Source organism: Mesoplodon bidens (assembly GCF_964165515.1).
Source record: "Mesoplodon bidens genome assembly, chromosome: 18".
Taxonomy (NCBI): Eukaryota; Metazoa; Chordata; class Mammalia; order Artiodactyla; family Ziphiidae; genus Mesoplodon; species Mesoplodon bidens.
In genome coordinates this window covers 37,135,823-37,159,028 of record NC_138175.1, presented here as the reverse complement: position 1 = coordinate 37,159,028, position 23,206 = coordinate 37,135,823, and the positions used below count along the sequence as shown (strand labels likewise).

The 23,206-nt window shown below is 37.5% G+C and overlaps 1 protein-coding gene across 2 annotated transcripts in view; it reads right to left on the bottom strand.

Moving 5' to 3' along the window:
* ITFG1 (integrin alpha FG-GAP repeat containing 1) overlaps positions 1-23,206 on the bottom strand; it is a 252,668-nt gene that overhangs the window by 203,768 nt on the left and 25,694 nt on the right. For both annotated transcript variants that reach the window (XM_081215339.1, XM_081215340.1), the window contains exon 6: positions 20,905-20,999. In XM_081215339.1, the coding sequence (XP_081071465.1) occupies positions 20,905-20,999 (95 nt within the window). The remainder of the gene's footprint in view (positions 1-20,904; positions 21,000-23,206) is intronic.

Here is a 23,206-nt window from a genome sequence, read left to right as displayed (position 1 = left end):
TCTAATTTTGCCCCAGCCTCCCCGCAGCCCGCCGCGTCCTCAAGATCATTCTCTATGTCTACGTCTTTATTCCTGCCCTGCCATTAGGTTCATCAATACCATTTTTTAAAATATATTTCATATATATGCGTTAGCATACGGTATTTGTTTTTCTCTTTCTGACTTACTTCACTCTGTATGACAGATTCTAGGTCTATCCACTTCACTACAAATAACTCAATTTTGTTTCTTTTTATGGTGTAGTAATATTCCACTGTATATATATACCACATCTTCTTTACCCATTCATCTTTCAGTGGACACTTAGGTTGCTTCCATGTCCTGGCTATTGTAAATAGTGCTGTAATGAACACTGTGGTACATGACTCTTTTTGAATTATGATTATCGTAGGGTATATGCCCAGTAGTGGGATTGCTGGGTCATATGGTAGTTCTATTTTTAGTTTTTAAAGGAACCTCCATACTGTTCTCCATACTGGCTGTATCAATTTATATTCCCACCAACAGTGCAGGAGGGTTCCCTTTTCTCCACACCCTCCTTCAGCATTTATTATTTGTAGGCTTTTTGATGATGGCCATTCTGACTGGTGTGAGGTGATACCTCATTGTAGTTTTGATTTGCATTTCTCTAATGATTAATGATGTTGAGCATTCTTTCATGTGTTTGTTGGCAACCTGTATATCTTCTTTGGAGAAATGTCTATTTAGGTCTTCTGCCCATTTTTGGATTGGGTTGTTTGGTTTTTTGATACTGAGCTGCATGAGCTACTTGTAAATTTTGGAGATTAGTCCTTTGTGAGTTGCTTCATTTGCAGATATTTTCTCCCATTCTGAGGGATGGCTTTTTGTCTTGTATATGGTTTCCTCTGCTGTGCAAAAGCTTTTAAGTTTCATTAGGTCCCATTTGTTTATTTTTGTTTTTATTTCCATTTCTCTATGTGGTGGGTCAAAAGGATCTTGCTGTGACGTATGTCATATAGCGTTCTGCTTATGTTTTCCTCTAAGAGTTTTATAGTGTCTGGCCTTACATTTAGGTCTTCAATCCATTTTGAGTTTATTTTTGTGTATGGTGTAAGGGAGTGTTCTAATATCATTCTTTTTCATGTAGCTGTCCAGTTTTCCCAGCACCACTTATTGAAGATACTGTCTTTTCTCCATTGTATATTCATGCCTTCTTTTTCAAAGATAAGGTGACCACATGTGGGTGGGTTTATCTCTGGGCATTCTATCCTGTTCCATTGATCTATATTTCTGCTTTTGTGCCAGTACTATACTGTTTTGATTACTGTAGCTTTGTAGTATAGTGTGAAGTCAGGAAGCCTGATTCCCCCAGCTCCATATTTCTTTCTTAAGATTTCTTTGGCTATTCGGGGTCTTTTGTGTTTCCATACAAATTGTGAAAATTTTTGTTATAGTTCTGTGAAAAATACAATTGGTAGTTTGATAGGGATTGAACTGAATCTGTAGATTGCTTTGGGTAGTAGAGTCATTTTCACAATGTTGATTCTTCCAATCCAAAAACATGATATATCTCTCCATCTGTTTGTATCATCTTTAATTTCTTTCATCAGTGTCTTATAGTTTTCTGCACACAGGTATTTTGTCTCCTTAGGTAGGTTTATTCCTAGGTATTTTATTCTTTTTGTTGCAGCGGTAAATGGCAGTGTTTCCTTAATTTCTCTTTCAAATTTTTCATCATCAGTGTATAGGAATGCAAGAGATTTCTGTGCATTAATTTTGTATCCTGCTACTTTACCAAATTCATTGATTAGCTCTAGTAGTTTTCTGGTAGAGTCTTTAGGATTCTCTGTGTACAGTATCATGTCATCTGCAAACAGTGACAGCTTTACTTCTTCTTTTCTGATTTGGATTCCTTTTATTTCATTTTCTTCTCTGATTGCTGTGGCTAAAACTTCCAAAACTATGTTGAATGGTGGTGAGAGTGAGCAACCTTGTCTTGTTCCTGATCTTAGTGGAAATGGTTTCAGTTTTTCACTACCGAGGACGATGTTGGCTGTGGGTTTGTCATATATGGCCTCTGTTGTGTTGAGGTAAGTGCCCTCTATGACTACTTTCTGGAGGGTTTTCATCATAAATCGGTGTTGAACGTATTTGAAAGCTTTTTCTGCATCTATTGAGATAATCATATGGTCTTAGTACTTAAATTTGTCAATATGGTTTATCACATTGATTAACTTGCATATATTGAAGAATGCTTGCATTCCTGGGATAATCCCCATTTGATCATGCTGTATGATCCTTTTAATGTGCTCTTGGATTCTGTTTGCTAGTATTTTGTTGAGAATTTTTGCATCTATGTTCATCAGTGATACTGGCCTGTAGTTTTCTCTCTTTGTGACATCTTTGTCTGGTTTTGGTATCAGCGTGAGGGTGACCTCATAGAATGAGTTGGGGAGTGTTCCTTCCTCTGCTATATTTTGGAAGAGTTTGAGAAGGATAGGTGTTAGCTCTTCTCTAAATATTTGATAGAATTCATCTGTGAAGCCATCTGGTCCTGGGCTTTTGTTTGTTGGAAGATTTTTAATCACAGTTTCAATTTCAGTGACTGTGATTGGTCTGTTTATATTTTCTATTTCTTCCTGGTTCAGTCTTGGAAGGTTGGGCTTTTCTAAGAATTTGTCCATTTCTTCCAGGTTGTCAATTTTGTTGGCATATAGCTGTTTGTGGTAATCTCTTATGATCCTTTGTATTTCTGCAGTGTCAGTTATTACTTCTTTTTCATTTCTATTTCTATTGATTTGAGTCTTCTCCCTTTTTTTCTTGATGAGTTTGGCTAAAGATTTACCAATTTTGTTTATCTTCTCAAAGAACCAGCTTTTAGTTTTATTGATCTTTGCTATCGTTTCCTTCATTTCTTTTTCCTTTATTTCTGATCTGATCTTTATGACTTCTTTCCTTCTGCTAACTTTGGGGGTTTTTTGTTCTTCTTTCTCTAATTGCTTTAGGTGTGAGGTTAGGTTGTTTATTTGAGATGTTTCTTGTTTCTTGAGATAGGATTGTACTGCTATAAATTTCCCTCTTAGAACTGCTTTTGCTGCATCCCATAGGTTATGGGTCATCATGTTTTCACTGTCATTTGCTTCTAGGTATTTTTGATTTCCTCTTTGATGTCTTCAGTGATCTCTTGGTTATTAAGCATTGTATTGCTTAGCCTCCATGTGTTTTTTTTTCCAATTTTTTTCCTGTAATTGATATCTAGTCTCACAGCATTGTGGTCAGAACAGATACTTGTAACGATTTCAATTTTCTTAAATTTACCAAGGCTTGATTTGTGACCCAAGATATGATCTATCCTGGAGAATGTTCCAGGAGCACTTGAGAAGAAAGTGTATTCTGTTTTTGTTTTTGAATGGAATGTCCTATAAATATCTATTAAGTCCATCTTCCTTAATGTATCATTTAAAGGTTGTGTTTCCTTATTTGTTTTCATTTTGGATGACCTGTCCGTTGGTGAAAGTGGGGTGTTAAAGTCCCCTACTATGATTGTGTTACTGTCAATTTCCCCTTTTATGGCCGTTACCATTTGCCTTATGTATTGAGGTGCTCCTATGTTGGGTGCATAAATATTTACAACTGTTATATCTTATTCTTGAATGGATCCCTTTATCATTATGTAGTGTCCTTCTTTGTCTCTTGTAATAGTCTTTATTTTAAAGTCTATTTTGTCTGATGTGAGAATTGCTACCCCAGGTTTCTTTTGATTTCTATTTGCATGGAATATCTTTTTCCATCCCCTCACTTTCAGTCTGTATGTCTCCATAGGTCTGAAGTGGGTCTCTTGTAGACAGCATATATACGGGTCTTGTTTTTGTATCCATTCAGCCAGTCTGTGTCTTTTGCTGGGAGCATGTAATCCATTTACAATTAAGGTAATTATCGATATGTATGTTCCTATCACCATTTTCTTAATTGTTTTGGGTTTGTTATTGTAGGTCTTTTCCTTCTCTTGTGTTTCTTGCCTAGAGAAGTTCCTTCAGCATTTGTTGTAAAGCTGGTTTGATGGTGCTGAATTCTTTTAGCTTTTGCTTGTCTGTAAAGGTTTTCATTTCTCCATCGAATCTGAATGAGATTCTTGCTAGGTAGAGTAATCTTGGTTGTAGGTTGTTCCCTTTCACCACTTTAAATATGTCCTGCAACTCCCTTCTGGCTTGCAGAGTTTCTGCTGAAAGATCAGCTGTTAACCTTATGGGGATCCTTTGCTGCTTTTAATATTTTTTCTTTTTATTTACTTTTTGATAGTTTGATTAATATGTGTGTTTCTCCTTGGATTTATCCTCTATGGGACTCTCTGCGCTTCCTGGACTTAACTACTTTCTTTCCCATATTAGTGATGTTTTCAACTATAATCTCTTCAAATATTTTCTCAGTCCCTTTCTTTTTCTCTTCTTCTTCTGGGACCCCTATAATCCAAATGTTGGTGCATTTAGTGTTGTCCCAGATGTCTCTCAGAATGTCGTCAATTGTTTTCCTTCTTTTTTCTTTATTCTGCTCTGCAGTAGTTATTTCCACTATTTTATCTTCCAGGTCAGTTATCCATTCTTCTGCCTCAGTTATTCTGCTATTGATTCCTTCTAGAGAATTTTTAATTTCAGGTATTGTGTTGTTCATCATTGTTTGTTGCTCTTTAGTTTTTGTAGGTCCTTGTTAAATGTTTCTTGTATTTTCTCCTTTGTATTTCCAATATTTTGGATCATCTTTAGTATCATTACTCTGTATTCTTTTTCAGGTAGACTGCCTATTTCCTCTTCATTTGTTTGGCCTGGTGGGTTTCCACCTTGCTCCTTATCTGCTGTATGTTTGTCTGTCTTCTCATTTTGCTTAACTTACTGTGTTTGGGGTCTCCTTTTCACAGGCTGCGAGGTTTGTAGTTCCCATTGTTTTTGGTGTCTGCCCCCAGTGGCTAACGTTGGTTCAGTGGGTTGTGTAGGCTTCTCGGTGGAGGGGAATGGTGCCTGTGTCCTGGTGGATGAGTCTGGATCTTGTCTTTCTGGTGGGCAGGAGTGCGTCCAGTGGTGTGTTTTGGGGTGTCTGTGACCGTATTATGATTTTAGGCAGCCTCTCTGCTATTGGTGGGGTTATGTTCCTGTCTTGGTAGTTGTTTGCTATAGGGTGTCCAGCACTGTAGCTTGCTGGTCATTGAGTGGAGCTGGGTCTTAGCATTGATATGGAGCTCTCTGGGAGAGCTTTTGTTGTTTGATATTATGTGGAGCCAGGAGACCTGCGGTGGACCAATGTCCTGAACTCAGCTCTGTCACCTCAGAGGCACAGGCCTGACACCTGGCCAGAGCACCAAGACCCTGTCAGCCACACGGCTGTCTCTGGGCTTCTATTTCGACAGCAACAAAGTTACTCTGGACAGTTTGGGCCACTTTTTTCGCCAATTGGCCAAGGAGAAGTGTGAGGGTGCCCAGGATCTCTTGAAGATGCAGAACCAGTGCTGTGGCCGCACCCTCTTCCAGGATGCACGGAAGCCTTCTCAAGATGAGTGGGGTAAAACCCAGGACACTGTGGAAGCCGCTATTCTTAGGGAGAAGAACCTGAACCTGGCACTATTGGATCTGCGTGCCCTGGGTTCTGCCCGTGCAGACTCCCACCTCTGTGACTTCCTGAGGAGCTGCTTCCTGGAGGAGCAGGTGAAATTAATCAAGAAGATGGCGACCACCTGACCAATCTCCACAGGCTGGCTGGTCCACAGGCTGTGCTGGACGAGTATCTCTTTGAAAGGCTCACCCTAGAGCATGAACAGGAGTCTCCAAAGTCCAGCGGCCTTTGAGGAGTCCCTGTGGCATCAGAGCTTCTGCCTGAAGCCCCACTCTGCAGCCACTAGGCAGGTTTTTTTGGAGATTTGTTTTGTTCACATAGGCACATGATAACTGCTCAATAAATGTTTGCTGACTGAATGACCAAAGTGGCAGAATCATTTTGGTAGTAGAATCTGAAACTAACTGAATTGTTTTTTCAAACCAAGGGTTTGAAACTCTTTATGGGTCATGAAATGAATTTCGTCAACAATTTAAAATAAAGTATAACACACATAGTATGGGTGTTGAAATATAAAAGTGTTTATACACGTATAGATATGTATCTGTAAACATACATTGTATAACTGTGTGTACAGGTTATGAAATAAAATATTTTCTTATTATAGTTCTTGGTAACAAACACACTAAAACTACTGTATCAAGCTATTTTTACAAATGAGGAGACAAAGTCTCAAAGGACAAAAGGGACTTGCGCAAAACCTAGGCTGTGAGGAGACGAACCCAAAGCCCGTCCTGGCTGGATGCCACGGCCACCACTCCCTACAGGAGCTTGGCTCAGGCCACCTGGAGACAGTGTGTGTGGTTGTTAACAAACTGTTCACTTACCGTTCTGTGATAAATATCTGGAATATATTTCCACTTGTTACCAAATGCCCAATTGACTTGAACTATTTTGTTTGATCTCAACAGTTTTTATAGACTGAGTTTATAGGTAAGTGATTTAAATGACCTAATTGATCATGTATATAAGGTGATGATTTTTATTTCTTATTTATAACTATTTTATTTCTTATTTATAATTATTTTGGAACTCAATTCATGCTTGGTTACATATGTTGCAAATATCTTCTCCCAACTTGTGGCTGTCTTCCCAATTTATTTTAATGATATCTTTTGATGAGTAGAAGCTTTACATTTTAATATAGTCCTTAAATCATTAAAAAAAAAACCCAAAATAAAATCACATGCTTAAAAAAACAATCTGGTAAACACAAATCAAAGCAATAACAACGTTACTATCTAGGGTTTCAGGTAATGTGGGACTTTTGTATTCTGCATCACATATGTCTGTAATGTTCGGACATTTAAAGTGAGCTGTATTACTTCATTCTTAACAGGGAATCCTTTGAGAGAATTTATGGATAGTTCTTAGGGTATTCATGAACATAAAATTTTATTTTTATGGGCATTTTTTCTTGGGAGAGGTTCTATAACTTTCCCCAGATTCTCAGAAGGGTTTAGGACCAAAACAATATTAAGAGTACAGCTCAACAGTTATGTAAAATGTATAATAAACTGAAAGTTTAGAGGCAGAAAGGCTTTGGGATTTCATGGTGTGATTTCTGGGGAAATTATTTAACCTCTCTATGTTGGTTTCACAATATACATAATGGGGTTAATAACAGAACTTGTTCCATAATGTTGTCATGATGATTAAATAAGTGAATACATATACTGCTTAGAAGAGGGCCAGGCTCATTCTAAGTGCTCAATAAATGGTAGTGGTTATTTTTATTATTAATTCTTGACTCTCAGGTAAAAACTAAAAAAATTATGGCAGACTTGATACTGTGATAAGACTTTTGGGGGAGGGGTGAGGAAGAGGTGGGCATCTCTGGATTAAGACAAGGTACTAATAATAGGTACTAATAGGTATAAGATAAGCCAGTGTAAATTGCTACAAAAGACTAATATCTCTGAAAAGTTTCTCTCAGAAGTGTTTAGGTATAAACGTGTGAAAGTATCAGAGAAGTTATAGGATGCTTACAAGAAGGTATTTCCTAATACTTTGTCTCCCTGGTTCCTTATCCTTATCAGATAACATCAAAAACAACTGCAGTTTTTAGTAAACAGGTCTCTTCATCTCTGCTGATAAAGATCAGCTATTACTCAGAAGAGAATCTGAATCAGTTCAAATTGAATCCATTTAGAAGGGATTTATAAGATAACCTTATGTTATCTTAAGGGTTGGAATGGCTTAATTTGTATTTTTAGAAAAATGGACGGAACTCTTGAGAAATGTCTCCATTATTTTCTACATCTGCTTAGATGAAATTCCCACTGCCAAAGTTCTTAAGTTTTGCATATAGTTCTGAGAAATCCCTTGTGGTGTTTTAAAAGAAAACCCATTTAATCATGTGTTTGAACTTCTGGAAAGAAACACCATTTTTATCGAGAGCTTCCTTGGTTAGCTGTTAAATCTTTAGCTGAAAGAGGCCTACCAATTAGGGACAGTTTGAGCACCTAAAAATATGCTAGCTGTCTTCAGATTCTGTTCTGCTGCCAAAATTGTTACTATTCAACAGATATCCATCAAGTCCCTATTTGGTGCCAGGCCCTGTTCTAGGCACTGAAGAAACAACAGTGAACAGAATAGCAAAAAATCCTTGCCCTCATGGAATTTATGATACAGTATGAGAAGACATAATAAAAATAAGTTTATATTATTTCAGCAGGTGAAAGGGCTTTGGAGAAAAACGAAAGCAGAGAAAGAGCACAGGGAAGTGCGTGAAAGTTGCAATTTCAGATACAGCAGGCCTCACTGACAAATAAGATGACATGTGAGTGAAGATGTGAAGGAAGTAAAGTTTATTTGGAGAAATAACTTGAAAGAGGTTGTTGGGGAAGCTGGTAAAGTAGTCTTGTTCAGGCTTCAGAGGCAGCACTAGTGACTCTACAGCTGACTGCATGCCAAACTGCTGAGCTACACCCAGGCCAGCAGGGGTGGTGCCAGCACACATCGTAATCCATTAGATAAGATAGAGAGTAAGTCATGGGATTTCTTGCACCTTGAGGGTCTGGCCAGCCCCCGGGGATCAAGAACAATCCAAGACTTACAAGTTAAGACCAAGGCATTTATGACAACAACCAGAGCTGCAAACTTGCACGTAGGCTGACTGCTATCAGCCTGCGGCCTGTTGCTAAAAGCTGGGCTCCATCGAGTGGCAAACTAAAGTCTTACCCGTGGGGTGGACGCACCGCCTGGGACCTCCCCAACTGGGACTCCAGAGACTGCTGTTCAAGGGACTTCCCAGCACTGCTTGGATCTGGATGTAGGTGCTTCCCCAATTTGGTGACATATAAACCTCTGTCTTTTCTTGCTTAGTTATACTAATCTTTTCTTAATCAGTATACTGTAATCTTTGTTAATTCAATAAAGTCTCTCTAAATTCTTGTTTAACTGAGCGAAGAGTGGTTATTTTGCCAGCAAATCCTATGAACCTTGAAACCGAAAGTAAAGCTTTCAGCAAAACAGAGGTGATATGGATATCTGAAGGAATAATATTCCAGGCAGAGAAAATAGCTACTTGACCGAAGCCCTGAGATTGGACCTTGCTTTGCAGTGTTTAAGAAACAGCAAGGAGTTTAGCGTGTTCAGTGCAAGGCATCAAGTGGGAAAATAAAATACAAAGTCAGAGAGGTGACGGCGGGTCAAAGTATGTGGGGCCTAGTAGGCCATTTTGTGCACTTCGACTAGTTCTCTAAATGTAAAAAAGAAATCACTGGAAAACCTTAGGAAGAGTGACATGACCTGATTTTCATTTTTAAAGGATCATAGCAGCTCACATGTTGAAAACAGGCTGGAAGCAGGGGAACAGCAACTGGACTAATTCAGGTGAGAAATAACCTTTTCCAGGACCAGGATGGTTAGAGTGGAGGTGGTGAAAGTTGTCAGGTTGTGGATATATTTTGAAAGTAGAATGAACAGTATTTCATAACAGACTCGATACTGTGTGTGCTAGAAAGAGGTGGCAAGGATGATTCCAACATTTCTGACACAAGAACTGGAAGGATGGGACTGCCGCTGAGTGAGATGGGAACATTATGGGTTGAGGAGGTTGCAGTTTGGGAAACAAGGTCTGAAATGTCTTATCAGACATAGACCTGGGTGTAGTTATGGCTGGTAAATAATTGGAGCTATAGTTCGGAGCTCGGAGGGAGGTCCAGCCTGGAGATTATATAAATTTGGGAGCCATTAGAATATAGATAATGCTTAAAGCCACAAGATCAGCAGGGGTGTGCAAGGAAAAAAAATATAAGAATCTACTGTAGCTCCATCAAATGTACCATGAACAAATGATACTCTTGAGTATTAAAGTGCATCTGGGTCTGAAATTCTGCTGAATTTTAAAACATTTAAGACACAAATTAGTATGCTCAAAAATCAAGTTTAAACTTCTGAATACAGCAGAATAGAGTGATGTCTTGCTATAATGACATCCTTGAGATTCATACCATTGTAGCTCTTGAATATGGAGATCTTGTTTTTCATCTTTGATCCCTTGGTTTCTAGTATAATGCCTTGCAGAGTACAGGCTCAGTAAATAATTATTGAAATTGATGAATTAGTGAAAAAGGATTTGTGATATTAAAGAAATTTCCAGGTCACATTGAAATGTAAATCAAAATTACGAGATGTCACCTCACACCTGTTAGAATGGGTAGCATCAAAAAGGGACTACCCTGGTGGTGCAGTGGTTAAGAATCTGCCTGCCAATGCAGGGGACACGGGTTCGATACCTGGTGCGGGAAGATCCCACATGTCGTGGAGCAACTAAGCCCGTGTGCCACAACTACTGAGCCTGCACTCTAGAGCCCCTGAGCCACAACTACTGAAGCCCAAGTGCCACAACTACTGAAGCCTGCGTGCCTAGAGCCCATGCTCTGCAACAAGAGAAGCCACCACAACAGGAAGTCCGTGCACTGCAACGAAGAGTAGCCCCTGCTCTCTGCAACTAGAGAAAGCCCTCGCGCAGCTACGAAGACCCAACACAGCCAGAAATAAATAAAAAATAAAATAAACTTATATATTAAAAAAAGACAGATAGCAAATGCTATTGGGGATGTGGAGAAAAGGGAACCCTTGGGCACTCCTGGTAAGATTATAAATTGGTATAGCCACCATGGAAAACAATACAGAGGTTCCTCAAAAATTAAAAATACAACTACCATACGATTCATCAATTCTTCTTCTGAGAACCCATCTAAAGGAACTGAACACCTCACCAATAGATCAGCCTCTAAGTTCCCACATTTGGCTGTGTGTCAGATGCTAGGACTATATAATTATTTGGCAGGAACAAGAAAGAGGGGATGGGGGAATGCTTAGAGAAATTGTTATAATCTATCTGAGTTGTCAGAGCCAAGATCTTATCTTTGCTTGATAAATGTATGTATGTATGAAGGATATTACATTACCCTTTCTCATTACTTTGTACAGTGACCCCAGTTAGCTAGAAGCATCCATTTACTTCGGGCAGCAGTTCTCAAGCTTTTTGGTGTCAGGATCTCTTTAAATTCTTAAAAATTACTGAGGACCCCAAAGAGGTTTTGTCTATGTGAGCTATATATATTGATATAATTTACTGTAAAACTTAAAACTGAAACATTTTTAAAACATAAGGATACATAAGCACACATACAAGACGTCAGAACGATGAGGTCATTATACGTTTTTAAATTTCTGGACAACTCTATTGTACACTTGTGAGAGAATGAGAGCAAGAATGACAGTGAAAAGAGTGAAAAGGCAAATAATGTCTTATGGTTTTTATGAAAATTATTTTGCCCTCATGGACCCTCCAAAGGGGTCTTTGGGATCCTCAGGGATACCCAGATCACACTTAGAGAACTGTTGGCCTAGGAAAAGATTAGGGTTATTACAGCAGGACTGGAAAAAAGAGATAATATTCAGCTTTTGATTTCCAAAAATGGCAGTTTTTGAGTCTCTATCCAGAAAAAAGTATTTAAAGTCAGACTTTGTTAAGAATGAAAACAGATATCTAAATCCCCAGAATTCTGTTTACATATCAAAAGAAAAACCTAAGGATCTGAACAAATTTTACTTTAAGTCACAGGTAGAAAGAATTCAAGTCTGGATGTTAGCTACCTAGGGAAGCAATGAGAAGGCTTGGGGTAAAGAGGAGGAGTCAGAGATTGCAGGAAGACAGAGTAGAGTCAGGGCCAGTTTCCCTGACCACCCTCAATGTGAGGGTTCAACCTCGAGGGGGATAACAATGATGAAGTTGAAAGGAAAGCAGAGTACAAAGGAAGACCAGGACCCTGCTACTGGAATTCAGGGAGGAGCCTATCTTTTGAGATGATAGCTATATACAGGGGTTATCCTCACAGAACAAAAACAGAGCATGGAGGGTGTAACCTAGTATTCTCAAACTTCCCTTCATTTTCATGTGTGGCAAAGGGACTTAAGACCCCCTGTGGAATATCAACAATAGCCAAGCTGAGGGCCAGTGGATCTTCCAAGGGCTACTACTATGGTAGAAGGCAAATGAATTCCATGGTAGATGATGAACAGTGGACAATCCAAGTCAGAGGGCTGAATGGAAGACGTGGAGCTTCAGAGGAATCCATTAAAAGAGGATCAGATTCAAGGCAGGATCAAGTCAGCCAGGGAAGACTGTGAGGCTCTGACTGAGCAAGGAGTAGAGATCAGGAGGTCTCCAGCTGCCAAATACCGGCAGGGCACTTAATACACAAGGGCCATCAATATGGTTGTGTAAGAACCTCAGAGCAGATACAAAGAAAGACCTCTTCTTCCAATTCCCTGAGGACATATAAGCCTATCCTTAGGCTCACCCAGTTGCCATTTTTGCTAGGAGAAGAGAAATGGGTTAATATCCAGAAAAACTGAAAATTTAACCAATAAATTAAAACCCTCAAGAGACCAAGATACATAATTTTAATTGAGACGTTTAAATTCCATTTCTCCAATACCTGCCCAAGGCACAGAGCCCTGATTTTAGAAAACAAAGAGGTTATGTTTCCTGTGTATACCTATGTTATAATTTGTTAAAATTTTAATGCCACTATTTATGATATTCCTTTTAAAGTGAGTCTTCTTTTATTTAAATATAATAAATATCTTATTTAAATGATCAATGATTCAGACTGTTCCTTTTATTTATGGCAAGCCTATAAGAAGGTTTTGATGACCCACATGCTCTATAAGGCAGGACACAGGTAAACAATAAGTTCAGGAATTAATTCCTCAATAGCAAGGTAGGAATTATAAGGAGGTCTGTGCTGCTGAATTAGAAACCCTCAGAGGCTATCAATACAGAGAGACATGTATCTAAAGATATAACAAAAATATCAACAAGAAAATCCAACTGTATCAAAGATTTAAGTGCAAAAACATAAAAGTACAAAAAATATCTTAATGGCATTTTCCATGCTAAGTGAAATAAGTCAGACAGAGAAAGACAAATACCCATATGATCTCTTATATGTACAATCTAAAACAAACAAACCAAAACAAAACAACCCCAGCTCATCTAGGGTATAATCAAACAGGAGACCAGAAAAGCAAGACAGGCCCAGTCCACAGGACATCTAGAAGACAGAAGTTTAGAAATCATCTGGTAAGTAATGGGGACCAGGGAAGGTTTTTGATGGGGTAGTGGCCTGGCCCTTAGTGCTTGAAAGTGGTCACTCAGAATGTGCAGGATGAATGGGCTGAAGAAGCAAGAGATAAGGACAAAGACCCAGTTAGGAGGGCTTTTAAATAGTAGGGTCCATCCTGTCTACCTTAGATCTATGTGGAAACCATGTAGCACTGTAGTCATCTAGGAGGTCTGAGTTAAGGGGCAGTGGAGAAAACTGCCCATCACAAAATATTTTCCCACTGACCCTGATAAAGTGCTGATAATTTTTATATTACTCAGTGCTTATGGGACTGAAGGGCTCTTTTGAAATGCATGTCCTGTTCGGCCAGGGAAAATCTGCAGCAGCGAACCTTTACCTTGTTTTCACTGGTTTATCACTTGGGCTAGGCAGATACACTGCAACACTTTTGTTGGGATAAATGGTAAGGGAAAAGTTTACTGCAAGGGATGAATTTAACTTTGTGGAAAATTCACAGCAATTGGGGGTCAGTTTGAGAGCATCAGCTGGCTGAAGGAAAGAGAGTAATGTCACCAGAGCCCCAAGAGGGTGAGAGAGACCAAGAACAGTACAGATGAAGGGACCTCAAGATAGGTTTCACCTATTTCACAGCTGTACTTAAGGCCAGCATTTCCACCAGTATTCCCTTTCATTCCTCACTCTTGGATGCTGACTTTAGGATGGGAGAGTAAAACAGAAATGAAAACGTTTTGGTGTCACTTCTTTGAAGAATACATCCTGAAATCACATATCTATGTTCACATCCCTTGTCTAGCCACAGCTTTTTTGAATAAATTAGTGAAGTTCAACAGTACTTCAATAAGTAAAAGTATGCTTTAAAGAATTTATACATATTTACTTTTGGATTTTCCAATTGTTGTAATGGGATGACTTGTATTCATGTCATTTTTAAATAAAACATAAAATCTACTGAGATATCTCTTTGGATATATTTTCCAACATCTGACAATAATCACTTCCTCTTTCATAAAAAAAAATTCCTTAAAGGCAGAGTTGGTGTTGATTAAGGAAATTTAATATTACTGAACTGAAAGAAATTAAGTTTCTAAAACCTCACATGTAAAATAAACCCTTCTTCAGAAAGGAATTGTAAAAAACAAAAGTCTGTCTGTGATGTGTGTATGTGTGTGAATATAAATGGAATGATGTTCATCGACAGATGAATGGATAAAGAAGATGTGGCACATATATACAATGGAATATTACTCAACCATAAAGAGAAACGAAATTGAGTTATTCGTAGTGAGATGGATGGACATAGAGTCTGTCATTCAGAGTGAAGTAAGTCAAAAAGAGAAAAGCAAATACTGTATGCTAACACATATATATGGAATCTAAGAACAACAACAACAAAAAAGGTCCTGAAGAACCTAGGGGCAGGACGGGAATAAAGACACAGACCTACTAGAGAATGGACTTGAGGATATGGCGAGGGGGAAGGGTAAGCTGGGACAAAGTGAGAAAGTGGCATGGACATACATACACTACCAAATGTAAAATAGATAGCTAGTGGGAAGCAGCTGCATAGCAGAGGGAGATCAGCTGGGTGCTTTGTGACCACCTAGAGGGGTGGGATAGGGAGGGTGGGAGGCAGACACAAGAGGGAGGAGATATGCAGATATATGTATACGTATAGCTGATTCACTTTGTTATAAAGCAGAAACTAACACACCATCGTAAAACAATTATAAATAACATTGTAAAGCAAATATAAATAAGCAATTATAAATAACTCCAATAAAGAAGTTAAAGATAAATAAATAAAATAAATGGAATGAAATAACAGAAAATGAGCCTGTAACTACAGAATACCCTTATCTTGAAAAACAAGGTTTTAAGACAACTTCCAGGACAACGTACTAAAAACTTTATTTTTGTGTTTTCACATGATTTACCATACCGGTATGACACACTAAAAGTAACTGCTCTTTTCTTAAACTCTCCTCTTTCCAATCTGAATCCACACTCAGAAACATAAACTCTCAGAAACATAAAAAACTCACTGGGCAAAAGGCTCAATTTGTGGCCTAGTTTGTTTTAAATCAGTAAAATCCAAAGTAAATTTCAACACTAAAATTTTCTTAACTTTGCAAATTGTATCTTAATAATGAAAATGCTTTAGTAATAAAACTCATAACCATCTAGAATTAATTAAAAGTTTGAAATACAAAATATTATTTGCTACCTGTTTTTCAAAAAAGTTTAGGACTTAAAGCATAAAATACTTTAAAAAATAATTTAATTTAATTTAATTTAATTAATTTATTTTTTAACATCTTTATTGGAGTATAATTGCTTTACAATGGTGTGTTAGTTTCTGCTTTATAACAAAGTGAATCAGTTATACATATACATATGTTCCCATATCTCTTCCCTCTTGCGTCTCCCTCCCTCCCACCCTCCATATCCCACCCCTCTAGGTGGTCACAAAGCACCCAGCTGATCTCCCTCTGCTATGCAGCTGCTTCCCACTAGCTAGCTATTTTACATTTGGTAGTGTATGTATGTCCATGCCACTCTCTCACTTTGTCACAGCTTACCCTTCCCCCTCCCCATATCCTCAAGTCTATTCTCTAATAGGTCTGTGTCTTTATTCCCATCTTGCCCCTAGGTTCTTCAGGACCTTTTTTGTTGTTGTTGTTCTTAGATTCCATATATATGTGTTAGCATATGGTATTTGTTTTTCTCTTTCTGACTTCTTTCACTCTGTATGACAGGCTCTAGGTCCATCCACCTCATTACAAATAACTCAATTTCGTTTCTTTTTATGGCTGAGTAATATTCCATTGCATATATGTGCCACATCTTCTTTATCCATTCAACTGTTGATGGGCACTTAGGTTGCTTCCATGTCCTGGCTATTGTAAATAAAGCTGCAATGAACATTTTGGTACATGACAATTTTTGAATTATGGTTTTCTCAGGGAATATGCCCAGTAGTGGGATTGCTGGGTCATATGGTAGTTCTATTTTTAGTTTTTTAAGGAACCTCCATACTGTTCTCCATAGCCAAAGCAATCTTGAGAACAAAAAATGGAGCTGGAGGAATCAGGCTCCCTGACTTCACACTATACTACAAAGCTACAGTAATCGAAACAGTATGGTACTGGCACAATAACAGAAATATAGATCAATGGAACATGATAGAAAGCCCAGAGAGAAACCCATGCACATATGGTCACCTTATCTTTGATAAAGAAGGCAAGAATATACAGTGGGGAAAAGACAGCCTCTTCAATAAGTGGTGCTGGGAAAACTGGACAGCTACATGTAAAAGTATAAAATTAGAACACTCCCTAACGCCATACACAAAAATAAACTCAAAATGGATTAAAGACCTAAATGTAAGGGCAAAAACTATCAAACTCTTAGAGGAAAACATAGGCAGAACACTCTATGACATAAATCACAGCAAGATCTTTTTTGACCCACCTTCTAGAGAAATGGAAAGCAAAACAAAAATAAACAAATGGGACCTAAAGAAACTTCAAAGCTTCTGCACAGCAAAGGAAACCATAAACAAGACCAAAAGCCATCCCTCAGAATGGGAGAATATATTTGCAAATGAAGCAACTGACAAAAGATTAATCTCCAAAATTTACAAGCAACTCATGCAGCTCAATAACAAAAAAACAAACAACCCAATCCAAAAATGGGCAGAAGACCTAAACAGACATTTCTCCAAAGAAGATATACAGATTGCCAACAAACACATGAAAGAATGCTCAACATCATTAATCATTAGAGAAATGCAAATCAAAACAACAATGAGACATCATCTCACACTGGTTAGAATGGCCATCATCAAAACATCTACAAACAATAAATGCTGGAGAGGGTGTGTAGAAAAGGGAACCCTCTTGCACATTGGTGGGAATGTAAATTCATAAAATTCTTTTAAAGGAAGGAAGTTTTATTACTTTTAACAACCACCAGGCATGCTTTTCTCATTTGCAATTAGTATATTATATAAAAATGTAATTGCAAAAGCTGATTAGAAGTGTTTGAAAACTGGTAAAAAAAAAGGGGAGGAATAAGAAAAAGAAATAAAAGGCATCAAAGTTAGAAAGAAAAAAGTAAAATTATCTCTGTTCACAGATGATATGATCTTATATGTAGAAAACCCTAAAGTTTCTACCAGAAAAAAAAAAAATCTGTTCAGACTAATAAATGAATTGAGAAAAGTAGCAGGATACAAATTAACATGCAAAAATCAGCTGCATTTCTAAACCCTTACAATGAAAAATCCACAAAGGAAATTAAGAAAACATTTCATTTACAATAGAATCAAAATGAACAAAATACTTAGGAATTAACTTAACCAAGGAGGTTAAAGACTTATATAATTAAAAACTGTAAAACATTGTTGAAAGAAATCATTAAGAAGACAAATAAAGGAAAACACATTGCATGTTCATGGACTGAAAGACAATATTGTTAAGATGTCTACACTACCCAAAGTGACCTATAGATTCAGAACAATCCTTACCAAAATCTCAATGGTACTTTTTATAGATACAGAAAAACCTGTCCTAAAATTCATATAGAATCTGAAGGGTCCTCCTAAAATAGTCAAAACAATGTTGAAAAAGAACAAAGTTGGAGGACTCACACTTCCCAATTACTAAACATATCCCAAAGCTATAGTAATCAAACCAGTATCGTACTACAGGGAACTCTCCTCAATGTTATGTGGCAACCTGGATGGGAGGGGAGTCTGGGGGAGAATGGATACATGTATATGTATGGCTGAGTCGCTTTGCTGTGCACCTGCAACTATCACAACATAATTGGCTATATTCCAATATAAAATAAAAAGTTTAAAAAAAACCCCAAAAAACCCCAGTGAGGTACTAGCATAAAGACAGACATATAGGTCAGTGAAATAACAGAGAACCCAGAAATAAACCCTTGAGTATACAGTCCCTTGAGTATACAGTCAAATGAATTTTGACAAGGGTGGTAAGACCATTCAGTGGGGAAGACAAGTCCTTTTAATAAATGGTGCTATGGGACTTCCCTGGTGGTCCAGTGGTAAAGAATCTGCCTTTCAGTGAAGAGGATATGGGTTCAATCCCTGGTCAGGGAACTAAGATCCCACATGCCACAGGGCAACTAAGCCTGCATGCCACAACTACTGAGCTTGAGCGCCTCAACAAGAGAGCCCAAGTGCCGCAGACTATAGAGCCCACACGCTCTGCAGCCTGCGCACCACAACTACAGAGAGAAAATCCGCATGCCACAACTAGAGAGAAGCCTGCGTGCCGCAACAAAGACCCGACATAGCCAAAAAAGTAAATTAAATAAATAAATATTTTTAAAAAATAAATGGTGCTAGGAAAACTGGATATACATGCAGGTAATGAAGTTGGACCCTTATCTAACACCATATATATAGATTAACTCAAAATGGATCAAAGCTCTAAATGTAAGGGATAAAAGTATAAAACTCTCAAGAGAAAATATAGGACAAAAGCTTCATCACAGTGCACCTGGCAATGATCTTTTTGGTAGGACACCAAAGGCACAAGGCAACAAAGAAACAACAGAAAAACTGGACTTCATGAAATTAAAAATTTTTTTGCATACAAAGACACTAGCAAGAGAGTAAAAAGGTATCTCACAGAATGAGAGAAAATATTTGTAAATCATGTATCTGATGAGGGAGCAATATTCTGAACAGAGACTAACTAAAACTCAACAACACCAAAGAAACAACCCAATTGAAAAATGGGCATAGGACTTAAGTATACACTTCTCCAAAAAAGATATGCAAATAGCCAATAAGGACATGAAAATGTGCTCGACATCACTAATCACTAGGAAAAATGCAAATCAGAACTACAATGAGGGAATTCCCTGGCAGTCCAGTGGTTAGGACTCAGTGCTTTCACTGCTGGGGCCGGGTTCAATCCCTCAATCCCTGTTTGGGAACTAAGATCCCGCAAGACACGTGGAGTGGCAAAAAACCAAAGAAACAGAACAAACTCACACTACAGTGAGATACCAAATTATACATATTAGAATGACTACTATGAAAAAAAAAAGAAAATAACAAATATTGGCAAGTATGTGGAGAAACTGGAACCCTTGTACACTGCTGGTGGGAATGTAAAATGATAAAGTTTCTGTGATGGCCATTCCTCAAAAAATTAAACACAACATTATCATATGATCCAGCAATTTCACTTCTGGATATATACCCAAAAGACCTGAAAGCAGCATCTCTAAGAGATGTTTGTACATCAAAGTTCACAGCAACATTATTCACAATAGCTAAAATGTGGAAGCTGAGCAAACTGTGGTTATATACAATTCAACTTTAAAAAGGAAGAAAATAATGACATATGCTACAACATGGATGAATTTTAAGGATATTATGCTAAGTGAAATAAGCCAGTTAAAAATAACACACACTGTATGATTTCACTTATTCAAAATACTTTCAGTGGTCAAAAAGCAAAGTAGAACAGTGGTTGTTGCCACAAGCTGGGGGAAAGGGATGAATGAGGAGTTACTGTTTAATGGGTGTAGAGTTTCAGTTTTACAAGATGACAAGAGCTGGATGGTCAATACTATGGATGTATTTAATACTACTGAACCACATACTTAAAAATGGTCACAATGGAAATTTTACATTACGTATATTTTACCACATTAAAAAAAACTGGAAAAAAATGAGAAGGAAGAAAATTTAAGCATTTAACCTGCCTGTCTCAACTGTACTTTGGGTGACTAAAAAGATAGTAATAGATGTTCCTTTTTTTTGTTTGTTTTAACTAGAAAATTCCAGCTGATAATATATGCTGAGGAGTGATAGATTTAGGGTGCTATGATTTTGTAAATCCTTTTGAAATAGTGGACTTGACAATGATCATCAATAGCTACTTAAATCTAATCAATGGCTTAGAGGAAATACAGGGGACAGAGTCACATATTAACATCATGGGGACACTATCAGCAAAATCCACACTTTGAGAAATTCTGTAAGACAGGTGTTTTTTCTTCGTATGTATGTACCTCATTTAGCTCCTAATTTGATAGAAACACTTAGGAGAGAATTGGGGCATTTTGAATAGTGAATAAGCATTTGCTATTAAGAGAATATTGTTAAATTTTTTAATGTTTGAAAATGATCGTGAGGTTGTTAAAAATAAAAAAGTCTGTATCATTTAGAGATACAGATTGAAATATTTATAAGTGAAATGATACAATGCTTGGGAATTCCTATAAAATTATCAGGGTGGGAGGAGGGCTCATGGGTGGTGATACAGATGAAACAAGATTGGCCATACACTGCTTATTGTTGAAGCTGGGTGATGATTAAATGTGCATATATCATACTATTCTGCCTACTTTTCTATATTTAAAATGTTCCATAATAAAAATTTTTTAAAGTCTTTGAAATTCTTTAATACATAAGCTAAATATTTTTCTTATAATTAAATTTACAGCATTTATTAGTCAATAATCCAAATTTTGATGTGGTTAACCAACAGCAAAAACAATAACTAAAGACTTATTTATTGCATCCAGTACTTTTTACATTTTTCCGGTATCACTAACTTCCTTATAACCTTTAAACATTTTGGTCTTAATGTTCAATTCAATAGCAAATGACTACTAGGAAAACAGTAAAAATCTCATCATTCTTTGGCAGCCTAAAAGAAATACTTTACATTTATGTGCAACTCACCTGCTGTAAAATCTTCAGTTAGATCAATGAATGCATGAGAATGTGGAATTCGCATTTTACTTTTAATGGTCAATGCAGGATGCCATGATAAATTCCTAAAAGAAAAATTTTTTTCTTAAGGCAAACATCAAATGAGCACTGTTTTAAAACAAAAATATCTGCATGCAAGATACTTTAAAAACTCATTTATTCTCAGCTATGTCACATACTCTAAAATTCACTCTTTCACAGTGTACAATTTAGTGGTTTTTGTATCTTCACACTGTGCAGCCATCACCACTATCTAATTTCACAACATTTTCATCACCTCAAAATGAAACTCTGTATTCATTAGTAACTTCTCATTCTCCCCTCCATCAAGCCTCTGGCAATCACTAATCTGCTTTCTGGCTCTATGGATTTCCCTATTTTGGACATTTCATATATATGGAATCATATAACATGTGGCCTTTTGTGCCTGATTTCTTTCAATTGGAATAATATTTTCAGGTTCATCCATGTTGTAGCATGTGTCACTACTTCAGTCTTTTTTATCCCTGAATAATATTTAATTACATGGCTATATTTTTTGTTAATCTGTTCAACTGTTGATGGACATTTGACTTGTTTCCACTTTTGGCTATTACAATTAAATGCTGTTATGAATATTCATGTACAAGTTTTTATGTGGACATATACATATGTTTTTTGTTTTGTTTTGTTTTTTTTGCAGTATGTGGGCCTCTCACTGTTGTAGCCTCTCCTGTTGTGGAGCACAGGGTCTGGATGCGCAGGCTCAGTGGCCATGGCTCACAAGCCAAGCCGCTCGGCGGTATGTGGGATCTTCCCGGACCGGGGCATGAACCTGTGTCCCCTTCATCGGCAGGCGGACTTTCAACCACTGCGCCACCAGGGAAGCCCCTACATATGTTTTTGATTCTTCTGGGTATATACCTAGGAGCAGAATTGCTGGGTCACACGGTAACTCTATACTTGACTTTCTGAAGAACTGTCAAACTGTTTTCCAAAGTGGTTTCATCATCAGACATTCTTACTAGCAATGTATGGGTATTTCAATACCTTAATTCCATTATGAACACTTATTACTGTCCCTTTGTTTTATTATAGCTACTTCCTGAAGGGTTCTTGTGGTTTTGATTTATATTTTCCTGATGTCTAATGATGTTGAGCATGTTTTCACCTGCTTGTTGGCTACCTGTATATCTTTGGAGAAACGTCTACTCAAATTCTTTGCTTATTTATTTATTTATTTTTTCGGCGGTACACGGGCCTCTCACTGTTGTGGCCTCTCCCGTTGCGGAGCACAGGCTCCGGACGCGCAGGTTCAGCGGCCATGGCTCACGGGCCTAACCGCTCCGCGGCATGTGGGATCTTCCCGGACCGGGACACGAACCCACGTCCCCTGCATCGGAAGGTGGACTCTCAACGACTGTGCCACCAGGGAAGCCCCCTTTGCCTACTTTTAAATTGGGTTATTTATTGCTTTGAGTAGTAAGAGTTCTTTATATAGACTAGATCCCAGATCTTCAACTGATGCATGATTTACCAATATTTTCTCCCATTCTGTACAGTATTCTCAGTTTCTGGATAGTGTCCTGTGCTGTGTAGAAGCTTTTAATTTGATAAATCCAGTTCTAATTTTTTTTGTGTTGCTTTTTTCTTTTGGTGTCAGATCTAAGAATCCATTTCCAAATCCAAGGATATGAAAATTTACCCCTATGCTTTCTTCTAAAAGTTTTATGTTTTAGCTCTTATATTTATATCTTTAATTCTTTAAGTGTAAGAAAAATAACTTAATATTATCATGGGTGATATTTTCCCGAGACTGTGGAGAATGATTATCTTTTATAAATATTAATTCCAAAGTTTTCAGCCATGCAAAAGAATGAATTTACACCCCTACCTCATACCATATACCAAAAATTAACTCAGATGTCTCAAACTGCTAAAAGAAATAAAACTCTTGTATATTGCTGATGGGAATATAAAATGGTGTATTAGCTATGGAAGACAGTTTGTTAATTCTTCCAAAAGCCGAACAATGAATTGCCATATGACCCTGCATTTCTATACCTAGGTGTATACCAATAAGAATTGAAAAACACACTGTTTGCAGATGACATGATACCATACATAGAGAATCCTAAAAACTACCAGAAAACTACTAGAGCAAATCAATGAATTTGGTAAAGTAGAGGGATACAAAATTAATGCACAGAAGTCTCTTGCATTGATATACACTAATGATGAAAAACCTGAAAGAGAAATTAAGGAAACACTCCCATTTCCCATTACAAAAAAA